The sequence below is a fragment of the Ambystoma mexicanum genome, chromosome 8 (assembly GCF_040938575.1).
Source record: "Ambystoma mexicanum isolate Mex_15411 chromosome 8, UKY_AmexF1_1, whole genome shotgun sequence".
In the NCBI taxonomy this organism is placed as follows: Eukaryota; Metazoa; Chordata; class Amphibia; order Caudata; family Ambystomatidae; genus Ambystoma; species Ambystoma mexicanum.
In genome coordinates this window covers 43,297,818-43,318,744 of record NC_090929.1, presented here as the reverse complement: position 1 = coordinate 43,318,744, position 20,927 = coordinate 43,297,818, and the positions used below count along the sequence as shown (strand labels likewise).

Here is a 20,927-nt window from a genome sequence, read left to right as displayed (position 1 = left end):
GTCCTGAGCACTACCCTCGTGTCGTGGAAAGTCAAGTACGGGGCCTTGCAGGAAAGGGCCTGGATCTCTCCCACTCGTCGTGCGGAGGTGATGGCCACAAGAAAAGCTGTTTTCCACGATAGAAACTTCAACGGGGCCGAGTGCAGAGGCTCGAACGGAGGTCCCATGAGCTTGGTCAGCACCACGTTGAGCTCCCACGCCGGGGCCGGAGCCTTCACCGGCGGGAACGATCTGAACAGTCCCTTCATGAACTCTTTCACCAGACGATGAGACCACAAGGACGTCCGGCCCGTGGTTCTGGTGTATCGGGAGATCGCAGCAAGATGAATCTTGATGGACGCGTGTGCCAGACCAGCTTTGGCCAGCGTCAGCAGGTACGGCAGTACTTGGGGAGCCGTAATCCGCAGAGGGTTAATCTTCTGTGCGTGGCACCAGACAGAGAACCTCTTCCATTTGTGTCCGTAGCATTTAAGAGTCGAGGACGCCCTGGCCTTTGCAAGAACCTCTCTGCAATCGGCCGGTATGTCGTATCCTCCAAACTCTAGCGCTGCAGGAGCCAGGCCTGCAAGTTCAGCGACTTCGGGTCGTGGTGGAGGATGGCGCCTCCTTCCCTGGAGAGTAGATCCGCGTCCGCCGGCAGCTTGATCGGCGGGGACGCTGACAAGTCCAGAAGGTCCGGGAACCATATCTGCCTCGGCCACGCAGGTGCGATGAGGATCATCCTGCACCGTGACCTCTTGAGCTGGTTGATGAGCCGGATTAGAAGAGGCAAGGGAGGGAACGCGTAGAGGAACAGGCCCTCCCAGGGGAACGAGAAAGCATCGCCCATGCTCCTCGTCTGGGGAAACCTGCTGGCGAACCTCCGGCACTTGGTGTTCGTCGCCGTCGCGAACAGGTCGATCTGGGGTGTGCCCCACCGTCGGAAGAGGCGATCCACCAGATCCTGCCGTAGCTCCCACTCGTGGCACGAGCGCAGCTCCCTGCTGAGTGAGTCGGCGATGGTGTTTTTTATCCCTGCCAGATGAAACGGCACCAGAAAAATCCCTTGGGCGACGGCCCAATGCCACAGGTCCTGCGCCTCCTTGGACTCCGCCCTGTTTCCTGATGTAAAACATGGTGGTGGTGTTGTCGGTGAAGATCCTCACCACCTTGCCCTTGAGGGACGGAAGGAAGGACCTGAGGGCCCAAAACACTGCACGGAGCTCCAGGACGTTGATATGTAGGGACTTCTCCGTCGGGAGCCAGAGTCCCCTTGCGTGCAGATTTTCGGTGTGCGCTCCCCACCCTTCCAGGGAGGCATCCGTGGTCACAGTCTCCTGGTGGGCTGGGGTCTGGAAGTCCATGCCCGCCGTCAGATGCGCGCGGGTGCCCCACCACCGTATCGCTCGTCGGAAACTCTCGTCGAGCTTGATCCTTTCCTCGAAGCTGCCCGTCGTCTGGATCCAGCGCGCATCCAGGAATTCTTGCAACGGGCGCATCCGGAGCCTGCACATGGGAATGAGGTAGATGCAGGAAGACATCATCCCGAGGAGGGACTTGATGGACCTCACTTTGGCCGCGTCGGCCACCAACATCCGTTGCACCTTGCCCAAGATGGTCCTGGTCCTCTCCTCCGACGGGGAGGCCAGAAGGGACACTGTGTCGAGCCTCGCTCCCAGAAACAGTGCGACTTGCGCGGGCACCAGGTGGGATTTGGCGTAGTTCACGGAGAATCCCAGGTCCGTGAGGAGTTGGACGGTCCTTGCCGTGTGGACCACGGCGAGCTCCCTCGTCTTGGCGCGGATGAGCCAGTCGTCCAGGTAGGGGTAGACGTGAATCCCCTCGCGGCGCAGCTGCGCCGCCACCGGTGCAAGGCACTTGGTGAATACCCTGGGTGCCGACCGTAGTCCGAAGGGAAGGGCTTTGAACTGGAAGTAGGCATCCTCCAAATCCAACGACGATAGGAAGTCTCCTTCCTCCAGCTGACCCAGGACGTGCTGGAGGGTGACCATCCGGAACTTCTGCGCCTTGATGAACTTGTTCAGACGTCGCAGGTCTAGGATGGGGCGCCATCCTCCCGTCTTCTTCTTCACGAGGAAGTATCTCGAGTAGACTCCGGAGCCCCGAAGCCTCTTTGGGACGAGTTCGATGGCGCCCTTTCTGAGCATCGCCTTTACCTCCAGGAGAAGTTGAGGGACGTGAAGTTCTTTCCTGGCCACGGGGGGGACGCGCGGGCACCTTCTTTGAAACTCGAGCGCGTGGCCCCGGGCCAGGGCGTCCAGCACCCAACGGTCGGTGGAGATGGACTCCCACACGCTGACGAAGCCCGCCAGCCGGCCTCCCACCGGGGTGCTTCGGTGGGGGCCCGACCCCACGGCCGGTTCAATCCTGCTTGGACGCGGCCTTGCCGCCTTGACCTCCTTGGCGACGACGGCGGGGTCCGCTAGACTTGCCTCGTCCTCTGTAGGCCTCTTGCGACGACGAGCGGGCCGCTTGACGGTAGGAAGCGAAACCGCCGCCGGAACCTTTGGAGGCGCCCTTGCCTCCGCCGCTCCGAAAGGGCGTCCGTCGTTGCAGGACTCCAAGGGCCCGGGCCGTCTCCGTATCCGCCTTGATGGCCTGAAGGGAATCGTCCACTGTCTTCCCAAACAGGTTGTTCCCGTCGAAGGGCATGTCCAGGACTCTGGTCTGGACGTCCTGCCGGAAGCCCGTAGCTTTGAGCCATCCACGACGTCGAAGGCAAACGCCGTTGCCCAGCTGGCGGAACCCAGTGTCGGCGATGTCCGTCGCCACGGTGATGGCGTGGTCCGAGGCCACCTCACCTTCCTGCAGGATCTCAAGGGCCTCCGCCCTCTTGTCGTCCGGCAGAAAATCCAGCAGGGGAGCCATCTTGTACCAGAGCTCCCTGTCGTAGCGGGCCACGATAGCCAAGGCGTTGGCCGCTTTAATCGTCGTCGCTGCCGACGAGATGACTCTACGCCCCATAGTATCCAATTTCTTTCCCTCGCCGTCCGGCGGGGAAGTCGATGTGGAGGCCGCACCCCCCCCCCCGCTTTCTTCCTGGCTGCCGCGGAGACGACGGAGTCCGGGGTAGGCTGCGCCCGGAGGCATAGGGTCCGTGTCCGGGACCCGGTACTTTTTCTCGTACCGGTCTCTTCTAGCTGGCGTCGTGGAAGGGTTCTTGAGGAGGGAAAGGCCCTCATCCCAAATGTCGTCCAACAGAGGCACTGCGAGGACCGTCTTCCTCTTGGCCTCGCGCCGCTGATAAAGGAAGCCTTCCTTTTTCTTCTCCTCAGGGCAGAGTTGGAAAAGCTCGGAAGCCCTGGAGATCATGGAGTGGAAAGATCCGATCTCGTCGGGCGGAGAGGCCCTGGTGGGAGGCGACGACGGAAAATCCTCGTCGTATGCCTTGTCGTCCGTACCCGTCGCTGCCGTGTCAGTCCCTGTATCATCCCCTCGGGTGGACGGGGAGGAGGGCTGGAAGGGGCGCGACGGTTGAAAAGGAGGTGGTGGATGGATCCTTCTTTTCTTGGTAGGGGGAACACCAGAAGGTCCCGGTTCTGGATCCCCCGACGGGAGAGGTTCCTCCGTCGGTAACGGTAGCCTCGTCCTTATCTCGGAGCATAAGGACTGTATGGCCAACAAAATGGCCGCCGAGTTGTCTTGCGGCGCTGGCAGAGGGGAATCCGACGGGCGAGCAGGGGCCCCGTCGGTATCCTCGACGATGTCGTCGTCGTCACCTGCGTCGGGGTCCATTCCGACGGGCTGGCCTTCTTCCACGCCTAGGCCGTGGCTTAAGACCTCGATCAGCTCCTCTTCTGAGGTTGAGGCCGACTCTACGACGACGCCCTGCCCCCCCTTCTTCTTCCCCACGGGGGGTTTCACGGGGGTCCTATCGATGGGCACAAAGGAAGACTCCCTCCGAGGAGGCAGGGAGATTCTGGGCCCTGAGGTCGCCACCACTGGTGCAGCCACCACAGGCTGAGCCAGGGCCGCCGCGACCGTTTCGATAGAGGACTTGGTCGGATGGATCAAGGCCTTCACCACCTTAGGTGCGCTCACCGCCTTATCCTTGAGGGAGGGGGCACTGCCACGCTCCTCCTCTGCCTTAGAGCTCGACCGGGGCCTCTCCAGGAGCTTCGCCGGGTGCTCGGCCTTCCTCTTACCCGACCCAGAGCGTTGGCTCGTGGTTGATGGTGCCGGGGAGGGTGCGCCCTGCCTGGCGCCCGTAGAGCCCGACCGTTCGGCGCTCCCGGTGCCAGCGGACTCGCGGTGCTTGGCCTTATGTTGGGCCCCCGTCGCCGGGGCGCCCTCAAAGGTCTTAGAAGACCGCTCGGATTTCTTCTTCTTCTCGCCAGACGGGCTCTTACCAACCAGCCAGTTGGCGAGACGTTGATGGCGGTCCTTCATGGTCCGTTCCGACATGTTGCCGCAAAACGCACAGTCCTTCTCCACGTGCGTCTTGTCCTCATGAAGGCAGTAAAGGCAGAAAGAGTGTTCGTCCTCCTTGAAGACGTTCTGCAGCTGGCATCCAGGGCAGACCCTGAACAGCTTTCCGGGCGTCGAGCTTCCCTTCTCCTGGGCCATCTCCGAGACCGGGCCTGAGAAGCTTTTGGAGTCCTCCGAAGTGTAGCTCGACGAAATCTTCACCCTTGAGGGGCACAGATGAATCCGACACGGGTCCCCGTTGATCGGATGTAGAATCGGTGGAGCTTGAGGCTCTTTTGACCGAAAGAATCGAAGTTTTTTGTAAAAAGCGCGAAAAAATAGCACTAACGCTCGAGAGCAATAGCACGAGGATCCCAACACATGAACGTGCGGTAAAAATCTGAAGATGGCTGCCAGAGGCGGTGCTTAGGTAGAGGGCAGTCATTGGCTGTGGTCAGTATGAGGCAGAGACCAGTGATTGGTTATTACTACGAAAGACAGATCAGAAACGAAACTGATACTGGTTTTTTCTTTACCGAGGATTCCCAGCCTGACGACGGGGAATATTCATGAGCATGTGAATCCATGCCAGACCCCATGCTGGAGAAGTGTATTTTTGCCATTTTATTGAATTGGTTTTTGTTTCTGCTGCATCCTAGACGATCTTTGGACTGCGAAGTATGCAGCTTGGTGGCAAAAATATGTATAAGCCATTTTCCAAAGAATTAGGCCTCAATTATATTTTCTCATGAAACCTTCCCTGGAGGGTCGAGCACACTATGAAATAACGGTCTGTGTCCTTGGCATAGACAGACGAGTACGCAATAGTAATGAGGACATGTTTTAACATGGGAGAGCAGCAGGTTTGTGGAACAGCTTTTGATGCCAAGATGTCTTGTCACAGGGGAGGGAATGTCACTGGATCTAGTTGTTGCTACGGGGGACAGGTCTCGCTCTCCTTACTGACTGCATGTTAGGTCATCTGCGATGGGATGCACATGGAATGTTACATATGGTTGCAGTAGCCAATTAGGGTAGGCCATTAGTCTATAGGTAGGAGCCAATAGGATGGTTAGAATGAGCTTACACCTAATGTCTATGATGCATACAAATGTCTTCTCATTTTGTGGTTGTTGTGTTTAAATACTACAGCTCAATGTGGGCGGGTCAAGTTTTCAGTTTTCCAGTCTCCTGAGACTGGCTGACCTCCTGGCCGCTACTTTGCATTTGCATTAAAACTGTCTTTTCTTGCAATTAGTGTGTCTCTTTATTGTTTCCTGAAAATTACTACGGGTCTACAATATACATTTCTAAAAAACGAAAAACAAATGATTCAAGCACAGTGCCCTGCCTCATAAGCATACCCTATACACCAACGCTTACACAGGTGGAACACCAAGAAGGCCTTGCTTGTTGGCAGTAATCTCACTTCCACATCAGTCGGCCTGAGAGGAGACCTCTATCATCTTCATCCATCAAAGGAGGAAGGGAGGTGTGTATATAAATAGCATAACTTTATCAACTTCAGAATTGCAGGCATGAACCCTTTTGGTTCCATCTCGAGATATTTTCTGTGTTGCTCAACCTGAGAATAGAATGGAAAGCAGTGCCTCGAGACAAATGGGAGAATGGGAATAGAGGTGAAAATATCTCTGAGTGAGCCTTGTCCCACTTAAGAGTCCTTCCTAGAGTCAAAGTTTAGGCAGTAAGCACTGTAAAAGGAATGCACCACCCTCCGTGTCACAGCCCAACATATCCCTCTAGGAGGGACCTTGCCTGACCAAGCTTCAGATGCCACTCTCTCTCTCTGGCCAGCAGGAATAGCGGGGTAAGCATAAATTGGTCCTTTCACAATGCAGTAAGCTATCACTCTGTAAAGGAACTGTTTGGATCCTGCCACATCCAGATATGAAATGTATGCATATAAAGCAGCTGGCTTTAAGTTTCATTTACTTTTCTCCTATTCAGGGAATATGATAGCAGTAGCCAGTGATAATATCAGCTGCAAACTCCGACTACAAACTTAAAGATGTCATGATGGTGGCTTCCAAAACAAAGACTGCAAGAAAGAGAAGGGTGAAGATGGGGATGCGGGTGACAGATTGGCTGTGTCTCATTGGGACCTCACACAGATGGGACGGGGGACTGCGGTCAAGCGAATGACATCGATGCAGATAATGCCCCCCCAACAGAAGGGACAGGAAGGGAGTTGCAGAAAATGACTGCCATGTGCTTTATGACTGTTCGGATAAGTATGAAATGTGGCAGAGTAGAGATACATAGTACTTTTAGAGCAGAGGATGTTCGGAGCAGAAGCAGCTCATATTACAGTTAACCGTTGGACAATAGTCTTTGTAGTAGACACTTTGCTGTCTGTCTTTGGGAGTTCTCTTTAAATCCATTGTGTTTTGGGGCCACTCAAAAGACTGTCGGACTGGCAGAGAATCCTGGCAAAGAAGTGCACACAGACGGAAAGGATGGGTAGAGTAAAAGAAGGGTAAAGTTGACATGTGTTGGGGTTGGAAGCTGGAGGAGCGGTTCAGCGGCCAGACTAGCGTGATAGGCTGATTATTGTGATTGGATGGCAAAGAAATTAAGCAGTCACAGACACAAAATGTTCACTTATAATTCTCAATAAAGTGGGCTGGATTTTCAGAGTTCCAAGAAACTAACAAGTCAAAGCCGGTCCCCATGTGCTTGCCTTCTTGAATCCGAAAACGTACTTGTTAGGGAGATTTTACCACAGCCCTGGGATGAGGGGTGAGAAGAGATCTATCCTGAAGGGGAAACATGGCATTAGGCAAGTTACCCCAAAGCCCTCTTATTAGGTAACCTAGCAGAGCACTCTGGCTTCACTCTCAGCAGAGCATGGCTGGCAGCTAGCTTAAGTTAGGGTCCATAGATGACACAAGAGAGGATACTACACAGATGCAATGAAAATATGTACGCTCTTTATTATAGTATTACGTATAAGCAACATGAAGTTTAAATATGACTAGATAATATACTAAGGGCCTCATCATGAGTTGGGTGGTAGCCCTTAAATGCGGCAGGAACAGGATTACTGCCGCATTTACCGCTCCGCCCAATATTGAGCCTGGCGTTTTTACCCCAGCTAAGAGCTGGGGTAAACACGCTGGGAAAATGCCAATTTTCACTGCAATTACAGCTGGCGGTATTACCACACGGCAATTGCGCTGAAAATTCCCCATTGGGTCCATTAAGTAATGTTTAGCACCCAACCTGTGACTGCCGGACGGGTGGGTGCTGACGCATATAAAGTTGGGCGGTGTCCCAGTTGGGATACCGCTCAACTCATGATGGGCCTTAAAGCTAGGCAGTGTGTTATAAAACAGTCAAGGACCTTAGACGAGATCCTTCCCACCCCTAATGCCAGTGTTAGGAGGACTTCCTGCTACCTGGTAGCAGAATGTCCTTCACCTTATAATGCTAAACGAGGGGGAGAAAGGGGATTTCTAGATAGAGTTAAGATATAAGGAATAACAACCTCAACATGTGACGGCAGTGCTCTTTTCCTACACTACACCTAGCATAGCAGACAATTACACACAAGTGGTACAAGATGGAGGAAAAGACACATGGACCAATGATAATAGTCAGTAAGGTTATATAAAACAAGTTAACACTGTACAGAGCCAAACAGGTTTGAGGTGTACTTAAAAACCCATGTAGAAAACAAAAGAGATATGAATGCTCCATTACGAACTAAAAAGTTATTCACTGTAGCGATGACAGTACTCTACACAATAGTCCCCTTTCCACCATACTTTTGGAACATATCTCAAACAGGGACATGACCAGAGCCTGTTGCCAAGCAGCACACTGTAAAGGTTTCCAGCATATACTAGCGGGGACATGCACAGCCCGGCACCCACACGACTCCTCCCACTGTGCACCACTCCCAACTGCCAGTGTCATTGTCTGCATCGGACACGATGGACCGTTGCTTTGCAGCTGCGCCTGGTTGTGCCCCAAATGTTACCAATTTCCTCCCTTTGACATGCCCAATGGGTTCCAAGAATGTGCGGGTTGTCCATGAAGTTACTCCTCCGCTGACCTGCACAACCCTTTCCTGCTTTGTCTAGGAACTTCACGTGCATGAAATCATGCGGCATGCGTGATTTGTTCTAAGGCCACGCCTAACTTTGCAAACGTGCTTGGTCGGAGGCGTTCGGGATGTCTCCTCCCCAGGACATTGTCAACTTCATCGCCTTGAACCCAAGGCAGGTGAAACACTATATTCCAGGGTGCTTTGTGATAGACACTTTATTGTGTCTCTGTTTCTGCGCGAGAGCGGTCAACTTGACCCTCTACCATCTGCAGAAGATTGAGCTACCAGACTTCCATCCAAGGCCACTCATGGGTCACACGCAGGATTTTGCTCCATCGGACTTCTGTTCGAGGTTATTCACCGAACTCACTTGGTTTCCCACTCCGGTGCACCCACTGGTTTGGGAAGGCCGCGCAGACACTGCCAAGAGTGAACTGCAGCGGTTTAGATTTCAGAAAAGAATATAAAATCACTGGTGCCTTCTAAAAATACCAAACTGTCCCACAAATTCTAGGACCCCAAAGTGTAGCTAGGAAAGATGCTACTGTCCAGGTAGGAACCTGTCAGGATCTCACGGCTTTTAGTGAGTGGTGGGTTTTTAGGGTTCCCAGATGTTTTCACGTAGAGAACAGCAGGACAAACCCAATAGGCTTGCCCCGGTTATGGGAAAAAGCAAAGTACATTTTATTTCTATACCACAGATGCAGGAGAAAGGGATAACCAGTAAAAGGCAACACCAGGGATACAAGAAGGGTTTGAGAGACAGCATGATAAGGAAAGCAGGTTATAAAAGGGCCACTAGCCCACGCCAGACAATTAAAAATGAGGTTCTCAAAATCCCACTACTCCCGGAACTCTGGAAGAATGTAAAATGGGTAGTCTAGAGCAACCAACAAAGCCAGCAAAATGTTTAACAAACTCAGAAATGTAGGTAGCCAGAACCCCAAAATTTGAAATCTGCTCTAACAATACCTTTCCTTTATTTACAAGGCTACTCAACAGAGGATCCAAGGAAGCACGTAGTCGTAGCTGGGTCATCTTTGTGTTTAACAGTTGTTCTCATAACTCTTTTGAATTCTACAGTCTGTTTAGTTGCTTCTGTAGCAGCAGACAACGGTTCCCACAAGGCACTTCACTTTGCTTGAAATGTCGCTTGTGAGGAAGCAAACGTCAGGTTCCACAATGCAATCATCTACTCTGTAGCTCACAGAATCCCCTGGTTGGTCTAATCTGTGGGCACAATCTGTGACACAGTTTCTTAGTACGATAGAAGGGCAAGCTCCTCTCATAATCTTTCTCCCTCATGTTGTTTTCCACACTGCCAGGGTCTCTTCTCTTCCTTAGGAAAGATCCCTCTGGTGTTGCTTGTTCTGCTAAATGCTGGTAATTCGGTTCCAGGTTGAATGGATGTCTTTAAAACGACCAGACGTGGTTCCGGGCAGTGCATGCGTACTGCAAGCCTGCAGACTCCTCCGGCACAGGCATGATGATGCAGCTCCAGTAAGACAGTCACCTGATTATGCCTACCAGTCAAATGGAGGGAGGCTCCTTGCAAATATCTTCTCTGTCGAGCAGAAAGTTGAGGTCCGAAACGTGGCAATTTTGTCAGAGTCAGTGCTGGTTCCTACAGCACTCCTCCGGCATCCATTGGTCATTTTCTTCTTTTAATCTCCTCCAGTTCCAATGGCAGACCTATTTTCTGCATCCAGCTGCTCTCCACTGCAAGGAAGGCATGGTATCAAACAGTGAAGACAAACACAAGTGTTCACAGTTCAAGGAGGGTGTTTATTGAACTTCAATGGGTTGGACAGCCTTCGGGATGTCTCCTTCCCAGGACATTGTCAACTTCATTGCCTTGAACCTTTTGCAAACGTTTATTTTCCAATAACAGTCTCTTACTGCAGAGGATCTGTCGCAACAAAAATGCATCCAAGTTCCTTTCCTATCAGGGCTTTCAAATGTACAAGTTCTCGGTTTCAATATTCATCATGGGCCTCTCTCCTTCCGGGGTGGACCCCTTTTTACCACAATGTTCATAACTGGTCTTCCTCATTCAGGCTCGGACCATGGATCTCCCTTATTCGGGCTCGGATCCCTTTTAACACAATATTCACATTTGGTCTTCCTCATTCGGGCTCGAACCATGCAATCTGACTTTCTACGTTTTCCTCTCGATATAAAAAATCTAAGACTTTCGAATGTGCAATGGGTTTTGCTTAAACGTCCTAGGGCCACGTCGATTCACTTCACACAATGTTCTTACCTTAGTTTCTGCCACCTCTTGGCTGGATACCTTTACAGAGACCTTCGACTGAGCACCCACGTGGCGCCAGACCACTCTGTCTCTGGTATTGTATCTTTCCTTCTCAAAGTTAAAACATTCATCAGCAAATTAGCTTTACTCGCGTCATTCATCACACGCGTTTTACAAAGTTCGTTCCAGCGCTCGATATACAATGATGTCGCTTGCAACCTTGATTTCAACACAGACTGGTCTTGCATCGGCCTCCCTAACTCACCGGTTGTGTTGATCTCTCTGGCGCTACTTTGTTCTTGGAGCCAACGACGATACCAGAGCGGGTGCTGCTCTTCACCTACTTGGTCTACTACGCAGGGCGGCCTTTGGCATCTCCAACACACAATGCAGGATTCTTTAGCCTTTTTCCTGGCCTTACGTTTTCTGATCTACAAGGTTTTTTAAAGTAATGGTTTCATGTCGGAAAGGTCAAGGGTATTTCCTTCCTTTCGAACCCTTCTTGGTTTGCCGTCTTTCTCCCCTCGTTCAGCTGCCTTCGTGTGCTTTGCCTTGCTCAGAGTGTGCTCTTGTGCTCCGCCTTTTATCCATGTGGGGAGGTTTAATGGAAGTCAGGTGTGAGTGATTGTCGGAATTGCCTGACTTCGCCTGACCATAGTAGCGGGACATGTCAGGTACACTGCTCAGGTGTGAGTCAGTTTTCTCCCCGAGCCGGCTGTCCGTGTGGAAGTGCCTGTGTAGGGAAAGGGGGTGAGAGAGTAAAGTTCCCACGGTAGGATGTAGTAACGGTGTTACAGGGGGAGGGATACCACGTCTCACCATCCGGTGTCCCACTCCCCGAAGACCCCTCAAACAGGTGATCCTCCTGCACTGGTCCACCCCAGGGTCAGAATCCAAAGGCGATGGCCGTGCCCTGGCCACCTGAGAGAGTGATCCCCGGGGAATAGCGGGTGAGACACCTCCTGGTTTCTCACACCTCATATCCAGCGAATCAGGATGGGGTTAGTGCAACGCCCCAATAAGGTACTTCGAACATCCAAACCTTAAACTGGCTGTCCATTGGTGGCCAGCAAGCCTCCCAGGATCTACAACGCAGCAACCATACCTCTGGGGAATGTGGATTGGGGTAGACAGCCCCTCTGCCCATTTCCTGCCAGCTGAGATACAGTGGACATCTTTATCCGGATTCATGAGGGAAAACCAAGATAGTGCATGAAGAGAGCATCCTCCACCACCAGGAAAGGCAGAGAGGTGAATAAAGGGCATGCAACCCAACAGGATTGAACACACAAGGTGTGGCCATTTTGAGTTTAGGGTCTTCCTATATGCATTATCTCAGTAAAAAGCAAGACACAATGGTGCATCGAGAAAAAAGCTATCTATTTCCACTATCCTGTTCAGAGGATGCATTGAAAGTACCAAACATCTTACCCATGACTAAGTGAAGGGAACACAAAGTGTCCCCACAGCACTTTGTGAAAATGGCGTGTACTGGAATGATAACAATGAATTCGTCATAAAAGGGGAGGGTATGCCTTGGACTGGTAAGCACATGGGCTACACAGGGTACCTCACACGATGGAGAAGAACAAGTTACTTCTTACCTTGTGACGTTCTTTTGATGGGATGTTCCTCCGACGTATTCCTTATCTTAGATATCTCTTTTCAGCTTTGCTGGCCTCGGAAATTTTTTCTCTCTAGAGGGCGCTGCGCGTCGACGTCCGCCGTGTCGATGTCCCTCGACAGCCGCCGTATCGACGTCGCCGTCATCCTGCCTATAAAGGCGGCGCGCAGCGTCCGTTGCTCAGTTCCGTTTTGTAGCCCACAATAATTCTTTCTGGACTAGACTAACCACCCTGAAGGAGCGTAAGCTGCAACAACAAGGGAAGTAGTACTGCAGGGATGGATGGGAGGGTCGATAAGGAATAAGTCGCAGGAACATCCCATCGAAAGAACGTTACAAGGTAAGAAGTAACTTGTTCTTCGAAGGGATTGTGTCCTCCGGCATATTCCTTATCTTAGATAGGCTCCCATTGCAGTATTCTGTTATTGGAGGTGGGAGTACTGACTTCATGCTTCCTCTTATTGATGAATAGAGTGCAATACTGCCCTTCCAAACCTAGTTTCCTGACTGGAGGAGGAATCCAAGTTGTAAAACCGTGTAAAGGTATGGACGGACGACCATGTGGCAGCCGCACATATGTCTCTAACCGGCACTCCTCTTTTGAGGGCTGATGAAGCTGCGATACCTCTGGTCGAATAAGCCCTAAGATTTTGAGGGGGCTCTTTTCCTGCCAGTTTATAACATTCCAAAATGGCTAAAATGATCCATCTGGAAATGGTCTGCTTAGTTATCGGTAACCCCAGCTTGTGACCTGCGTAGCCTACAAACAGCTGGTCTGCTTGCCTTATCCTAGCCAGTCTACTAATGTAAAAACTTAAAGCCCTTCTTGGGTCCAGCCTGTGTAACCTCTCTTCCTCTTTCCCCGGATGGGGAGGAGGATAGAAAGATGGAAGGGTAATCTTCTGTGTGATATGAAATTCAGAAACCACCTTTGGGAGGAAATTAGGCTTCACTTGCAGAACAACTTTGTCTTTGTGAAAGATTGTATGAGGGGGTTTACAAGAAAGAGCTTGTAACTCGCTCACCCTTCTAGCAGATGTAAGTGCTACTAATAAAACAGTCTTAAGGGTAAGAAATCTTAACGAACAAGAGTGGAGTGGTTCGAAAGGTGTGCCCATCAGGAAAGTTAGGACTAAATTTAAATCCCATAGGGGAACCTGGAATGGTCTTGGGGGATAAACGTTAGTTAACCCCTTTAGAAACTGTATTACCAAGGGTAACTTGAAATAGGATGGTTCTTCCGCAGTGCGCTTAAAGATGGATAGCGCTGCGAGATAGCCCTTGATGGTGCCAACTTGAAGGCCTGAATTCGCTAAATAAAGTAGGAAGGACAAAACCATTGGTGTACCACATGAAAAGGGATCGATATTCTTTTCCCTACACCAGCTGCAAAATCTGTTCCAACGGCAGCGGTATAAAGATTTTGTTGCTGGCCTTCTTGCCGAAAGCAACACCTCCATAACGTCATCAGGGAGGTCCCAATCCTTGTACCTCAGCCTTTCAGAAGCCACGCGTGAAGGTTGAGGGTTTTGATGTCTGGATGGAGAACTTGACCTCCCTTCTGTGAGAGCAGATTCTCTCTGAGTGGAAGTCGAATTGGAGGGCAGATGGACAAGTCTAGAAGGTCCGGGTACCACGTTCTCCTGGCCCAATCCGGGGCAATTAGGATCATGGTTTTCTGGAATCTTCTCAACCTCCTGATCATTTGAGGAATGACAGGGACCGGTGGAAACGCGTACAGGAGCGGAAACTCCCAGTCCACCATAAACGCGTCTCCCAGAGCTCCTCTCGGGGGAAATTCCCTTGAACAGAACAGATCGCACTTCCTGTTGACACTGGTGGCGAACAGATCCACCTGAGGGGTTCCCCAAAGGGCGAAGATCTCTTGAAGGACTTCCTGAGCTAGTTCCCACTCCCACTTCTAGCAGATGTAAGTGCTACTAATAAAACAGTCTTAAGGGTAAGAAATCTTAACGAACAAGAGTGGAGTGGTTCGAAAGGTGTGCCCATCAGGAAAGTTAGGACTAAATTTAAATCCCATAGGGGAACCTGGAATGGTCTTGGGGGATAAACGTTAGTTAACCCCTTTAGAAACTGTATTACCAAGGGTAACTTGAAATAGGATGGTTCTTCCGCAGTGCGCTTAAAGATGGATAGCGCTGCGAGATAGCCCTTGATGGTGCCAACTTGAAGGCCTGAATTCGCTAAATAAAGTAGGAAGGACAAAACCATTGGTGTACCACATGAAAAGGGATCGATATTCTTTTCCCTACACCAGCTGCAAAATCTGTTCCAACGGCAGCGGTATAAAGATTTTGTTGCTGGCCTTCTTGCCGAAAGCAACACCTCCATAACGTCATCAGGGAGGTCCCAATCCTTGTACCTCAGCCTTTCAGAAGCCACGCGTGAAGGTTGAGGGTTTTGATGTCTGGATGGAGAACCTGACCTCCCTTCTGTGAGAGCAGATTCTCTCTGAGTGGAGGTCGAATTGGAGGGCAGATGGACAAGTCTAGAAGGTCCGGGTACCACGTTCTCCTGGCCCAATCCGGGGCAATTAGGATCATGGTTTTCTGGAATCTTCTCAACCTCCTGATCATTTGAGGAATGACAGGGACCGGTGGAAACGCGTACATGAGCGGAAACTCCCAGTCCACTATGAACGCGTCTCCCAGAGCTCCTCTCGGGGGAAATTCCCTTGAACAGAACAGATCGCACTTCCTGTTGACACTGGTGGCGAACAGATCCACCTGAGGGGTTCCCCAAAGGGCGAAGATCTCTTGAAGGACTTCCTGAGCTAGTTCCCACTCGTGGGAGACTGTGCTCTGCCTGCTCAGAGCGTCCGCTGTCAAGTTCTTCTCTCCGGCTAGGTGAACTGCCGATAGAGAGATTCCTTCTTGGATTGCCCAAAACCAGAGCTGCATCGCCTCTCTGCACAGAGGTAGTGATCCTACGCCTCCTCTTTTGTTGAGGTAATGCATGGCCAGTGTGTTGTCCGTCATTATCAGGACATTATTTCCTTGTACAGATGGCAGAAAAGCCTTCAGCGCAACTCTGATGGCCCTCAGCTCTAACAGGTTGATATGTAGTCTGGACTCCGATGGAGACCAACGTCCGCTGATGGTCAAGGCGTTGGCGTGGGCTCCCCACCCCGTGAGTGAGGCATCCGTGACTACTGTTATCTCCGGCCAGGGTTGCCAAAACTGCTCTCCTTTCAGAATGTTCTCCTGACAGGCCCACCACTGAAGGTCTCGAGCCACCCGGTCGGGAACCTGAAGAAGATCTGTCATTCTCCCTGAGAATTGTGACCACTGAGTTCTCAGTGCCCACTGGAGGGATCTCATTCTCAGGCGAGCCTCTGGCACTAGGAAAATGCAGGATGCCATGAGGCCTAGCAACCTCAAAAAGTCGAAGGCTGGGAGACGTTGGGCATTTTGAAACTTGGGGACCATCTGTAGAATATCTTGAGCCCTCACTTTTGGTGGCAAGGCTTTTCCCAGGGAAGTGTCCAGGATCGTTCCGATGAACTGGAGTCTCTGCGATGGTATCATTTGTGACTTCTTTAAATTGAGGGAGAAGCCCAGTCTGTGAAGGGAGTGGCAAACATGATCTAGCTGGATCTGAGCTTGTTCCGAAGATACAGTTCTGATCAACCAATCGTCCAGGTAGGGGTAGACGTGAATCCCTTCCCTCCTTAGACTTGCAGCCACTACCGACATTAACTTGGTGAAGACCCTCGGGGCGGAGGTCAGCCCAAATGGCAGCACTCGAAATTGATAATGAGAGTTGCCAATTGCGAACCTCAGGTATTTCCTGTGTTTGAGATGGATTGGCACAATGGAAATAAGCGTCCTGAAGGTCCAGAGATACCAACCAGTCCTGGAACTGAAGGGCCTGAAGGATCTGAGAAAGAGTTACCATCTTGAATTTGTCTTTCCTGAGGAATTTGTTAAATTCTCGCAAGTCCAAGATGGGTCTCAGTCCTCCGTCTTTCTTTGGTATGAGAAAGTAAGGCGAGTACCAGCCCTTGTTCCTCTCCGCTACAGGTACCGGTTCTATGGCACCTTTCTCTAGCAGGTCTAAAATTTCCTGCAAGAGGAGCGGATCTGGAGCTTTTTGAGAGCTGATCCGCGGTGGATGACTCTGAGGTATGCATAGGAGAGGCAGGCAGTAACCTTGTGCAACTGTCTCCAATGCCCAAGCATCTGACGTGATAGCCTGCCATTCCGCCAGATGTTGAGTTAACCTGCCTCCTACAGGTGTCTTGTGAGGGAAGTCCTCAGAGTGGTTTTGGGGCGGCTGATGCAGATGCCGATGGTAAAGAGGCACCTGCTGTTGCTGCGGCTTTTGAATATCTACCCCGTCCACCTCGGATAGTTTTTCTTTGTCCCCTCTGAGCCGGTCGTCCTCTACCTCTTCCGAATGCGGAGTAGAAGCGAAAGGACATGCCTCTCGCAGAGGTTCCTGTGGGACGAAAAGGTGTCTGACGGATTGCAGCGCCTAGGGATTTTGCTGCTGCCTTTGATGTTTGCAGTTTTTCTAAACTGTCATCCGCCTTTTTCCCAAACAAAGAAGAGCCATCAAATGGCATGTTCAAGAGCCTGGCTTGCACATCTGGGGCAAAACCAGACTTTCTCAACCAAGCAAATCTCCTGGTTGTTGTACTTGCCGCCATTGCTCTGCTGATACTGTCAGCCGAATCAATGCCCGTCTGGAGGGATTCGCACATAGCGTCTTTACCGTCCTTTATGATATTTAGGAACGCCTCCCTTTCTTCTCCCTCCGGGATGCAGTCAGCCGCTGTAGAAGCACACTCCCAAAGTGTATGGCTAAATCTAGCAAGGGTGCAAGTAGCATTAATAGATTTTAACGCCATGCTACATGCCGAAAAGACTTTCTTAGCCATAGCATCGTATTTTTTATCGTCCCTGTCCTGTGAGACGGTAGGGTAAGCAGTCTTGATGTCAGTAGAAGATGCTGCCTGTACCACCAGACTTTCTGGGGATGGGTGTTTGGACAAAAACTCTGGGTCTGCAGAAGATACCCTGTATTTAGTAGACAGTTTTTTATTTACTGCCGGGACGACACCTGGGGTTTCCCAGTTCGTCATGATTTTTCTTTGAAGAGCTTTATGAAAAGGTACTACAGGATCCTCCTGTGGACCTTTATCAAGAATATCCGTGAGGTCATCCTGTTGGAAAGCCTGTGAAGGTGTTGACCACCCCATAAATTCTGTGATCCTGGCCATTAAGGCTCCATAAGGGGTTTCAGCATGCTCCCCCGGGTCTGGCCTAGCGTACTCCACCTCTGAGGAAGTGTCTAAACCACTTGCCTCATGTAAGGAATCATGGAGTTCCTTTAATCTGCGTTCCTCTGAGGATAACTCCTCTTGAACTGGGGTTGCAGATCCCTGCAACTCAAATGTCTCTTCTTGGTCAGATAGTTCTCCCTCTTCCATAATTGAGGACATTGTTCTCAATTGGTCTGAACTCACAAAGGGTGTGAAACCCATCTCCAAGGCAGAGGGTGCCAAACTTGTTGTAATCGGCCTCGAAAACGTCAATGTCGTCGACGCCGACGTCGAAGGCTTCGAACGTGGCGTCGAAAACAAAGGTGGAGGCCTCGAGGTCCTCCATAGAATTGGAATTCTGCTTGAGGATGTCGACAATCTCGACGACATCGTCATCGAAGACCTGGGAATAGCCACTGGGTGCGCCGCAACCGTGACTTTCCTTGGCGTCGACGCCGGTGTTGAGGATGGCGTCGAGTCAACAGACCCGTGTGTCGAAGGTCCCTTCGACAACGGCGTCGAAGACACCGACCTCGGCGTCGACAGAACCTTCGAAGAAGGATTCGAGGTCTTTGCTTTACTCGAGGGTTCGTGACGCGCTCGAGAAGCTTCCTTCGCCGGGTACTGCGACTTGCAGCGTTTTGGACCTTCGGGTTTTTCGACCAGAGCATCGCTCTCGGCAGTCTTCGAGGGGGTCGAGGCCGCTTTCTCGAAGACGCTCATCATATTTTTTCGGAATTCCTCCCATTCAGCCCGGGAACTATGTTTCGTGGGGCAAGGGATTCTCTTAGGTGAAACAGAGGAAGAGGAGGACGAAGAAGGGGATCTTCGGCGTCTCCTTTTCGAGTGCTTTGATCTCGAGGAGTGATGGGACCCGTTTCGAGACCTAGAGCGCGAATGGTGACGAGGAGACGAATGTCTCGACTTCGTCGAGGAAGAAGAAGCTTTAGAAGTCTTACCTTTTTCCAGCTTCCCCCTACGCTCCTTCAGGGCCTTAGCTGTCATGGACATACAGTCCTCGCACTCCGAACAATGGTGTTCAGCTCCCAAACACCACAGACAGACCCTGTAAGGGTCAGTCAGCGACATCTTTTTTCCACAGTCTCGGCATTTTTTAAAGCCGGACCGAGGGGTCGTTGGTTCAGACGAGGAAGCCATCGAGTATGGATCGAATATCTCAAGGAAATTGGAATAATTCTCTACGAAACTGAGCAACGATATTCCGAGGCACTGAGTAAGCGCGGAAAAACGGAACTGAGCAACGGACGCTGCGCGCGGCCTTTATAGGCAGGAAGACGTCGACGTCGATACGGCGGCTGTCGAGGGACATCGACTCGGCGGACGTCGAGGCGCAGCGCCCTCTAGAGAGAAAAAATTCTGAGGCCAGCAAAGCTGAAAAGAGATATCTAAGATAAGGAATACGTCGGAGGACACAATCCCTTCGAAAGATTGGCCTCTGGAGCACCTGGCAGCACTCAACATAAGGTGGGGGGTGCAGCCATAAAAAAAACAGAGGGCAGGAAAAAAGACAGTGGTCTTCAAGCACCGTAACCCAAAAAGATGAAACAGAACCTCCCTACCCCGAAACAAAAATGAATGCAGCAGGTGAGTGAGGATGAAAAACCAAAAAAGTCCAGCAGTAGTTCTGGGGGTCATATGAAATAGTGGCAAGATTTGCAAAAAGAAAAGTCTCCTTAACAGTCACCCATTGAGAGAGTTTTGGGCTACTTTGGTTGACACCGTATTCTCCCTCTGAGGATAGGTCTCTTCACATCCATTACCCAAGAGCTGTGAAAAAACCTCTCAAACACATATTCCTGGATTGTGCATACATTCTTTGGTGTGGTAAAACAGACCCCAAGAAAAATAGATGGCTGGGAATTCTAATCCTTGGAAGCTCTGCTTACTACCTCTCGTCACCTAACCCTTATCCCCCGATCGACAATGGATGAAGCACACTCCATGATCACTACACAGTTGTAGTTTGGTGAGGGGACACTCACCTTCTCTTGTGCCATAGGTCAGACACCAGTTTCTGGTAGCTCTTGCAAAGGGCCGGCTTCTTGTCTGTGCGCACCAAACCACTGCACTCCAGGAAAAACTGTGTCAAGGGGGGGCTGCAAGGGACAGCGAGGGGAGAAATGCAGATCACAATGACCATGGAGTAAAGCAGCACATACTATTGTTAAATCAGACAAAGGTCCCAGGCATTCTCTCACCGCACACCATTTCTAACTCCAAAAATGTACAGCCCTTGCACACAACTCCAGTCACTAGCCTGTCCACTGCATGTAGAAGTTTCAGCCAAGGATGTACCCAAGCATTCCCTGCCACTGCCCCAAGTGCTGGCATGCATCATGCATCTCTCTCATATACACCACCGCTTCCCCTGCCACGCCTCTGGCTACACATACCTATTGGCAACTCTGTTGCTGCTTCTAACCCCACCCCACCACTACGGAAACTCCTGCTCCCTGCTCCTTACTAACAACTCAAGTCACTCCTCTGTCAACTATTCACATATTCCAAATTATAGCTTGGTGCAGAACTCTTCCTAAAAATTTTACTTTTAGTACCCCTAATACTGCTCTTACTGCCACTTATTCTACGTATGCTTCCAACATAGCTAATAGTGTCAACACTGGTTTAACTATCACTTCCAATCTACTTTAACTACATTTAAAACTGATACTTATTCTAGCTCATTTACGCATGCAGCAATTAGTCCCATTATGAACATGCCTGATACGAATATTATCCATCCAAGTATTATTACAGGAATCACTACCACAACTAGTGTTAGTACTTACGACTAATAGCACTAGTGTGGATGATAACAATGTAAATCATTATGAGTTAATACTCTTTCCCCAGTCAATGCAGAAAGATACCCAACAAGTGTTATCTTAAGCACCCTTATTCAATGCACTGTATACAATGCTCTGTTGTCACTTGCACCATGTGATATGTATCGGCCTCAGGACCTACCAGTTGGACAAGGCCTGCAGAGCAGCGTTCATGTAGCAGGAGTTCCCCATGTTCTTCATCCCAGTAAGGCCTGGGATCGCAGCCAGCAGTGAGGACAAAGACGAAAGAAACAAAAGAGGAAACAGCCAATTATGATAGAAATGAAAAAGAAGAGTCTGGTTATCTGCAACAGTACATGAATTTCCCTGCGCACCATGGCTGGACAAAGACCTTTTCTAGCTATCGCACAGGAAAGTCTTGATTCATGAAAGATAAGGATGTGAGTATTATCATGCATAAAGACTCCCTTACTTTT

At 50.7% G+C, this 20,927-nt stretch overlaps 1 protein-coding gene across 6 annotated transcripts in view; it reads right to left on the bottom strand.

Annotated features, from left to right (window-relative positions):
- The window catches only part of USP20 (ubiquitin specific peptidase 20), a 587,649-nt gene that overhangs the window by 302,080 nt on the left and 264,642 nt on the right, over positions 1-20,927 (bottom strand). For all 6 annotated transcript variants that reach the window (XM_069609236.1, XM_069609235.1, XM_069609237.1 and 3 more), the window contains exons 7-8: positions 20,633-20,702; positions 19,648-19,761 (exon numbers count right to left, since the gene is read on the bottom strand). In XM_069609236.1, the coding sequence (XP_069465337.1) occupies positions 19,648-19,761; positions 20,633-20,702 (184 nt within the window). The remainder of the gene's footprint in view (positions 1-19,647; positions 19,762-20,632; positions 20,703-20,927) is intronic.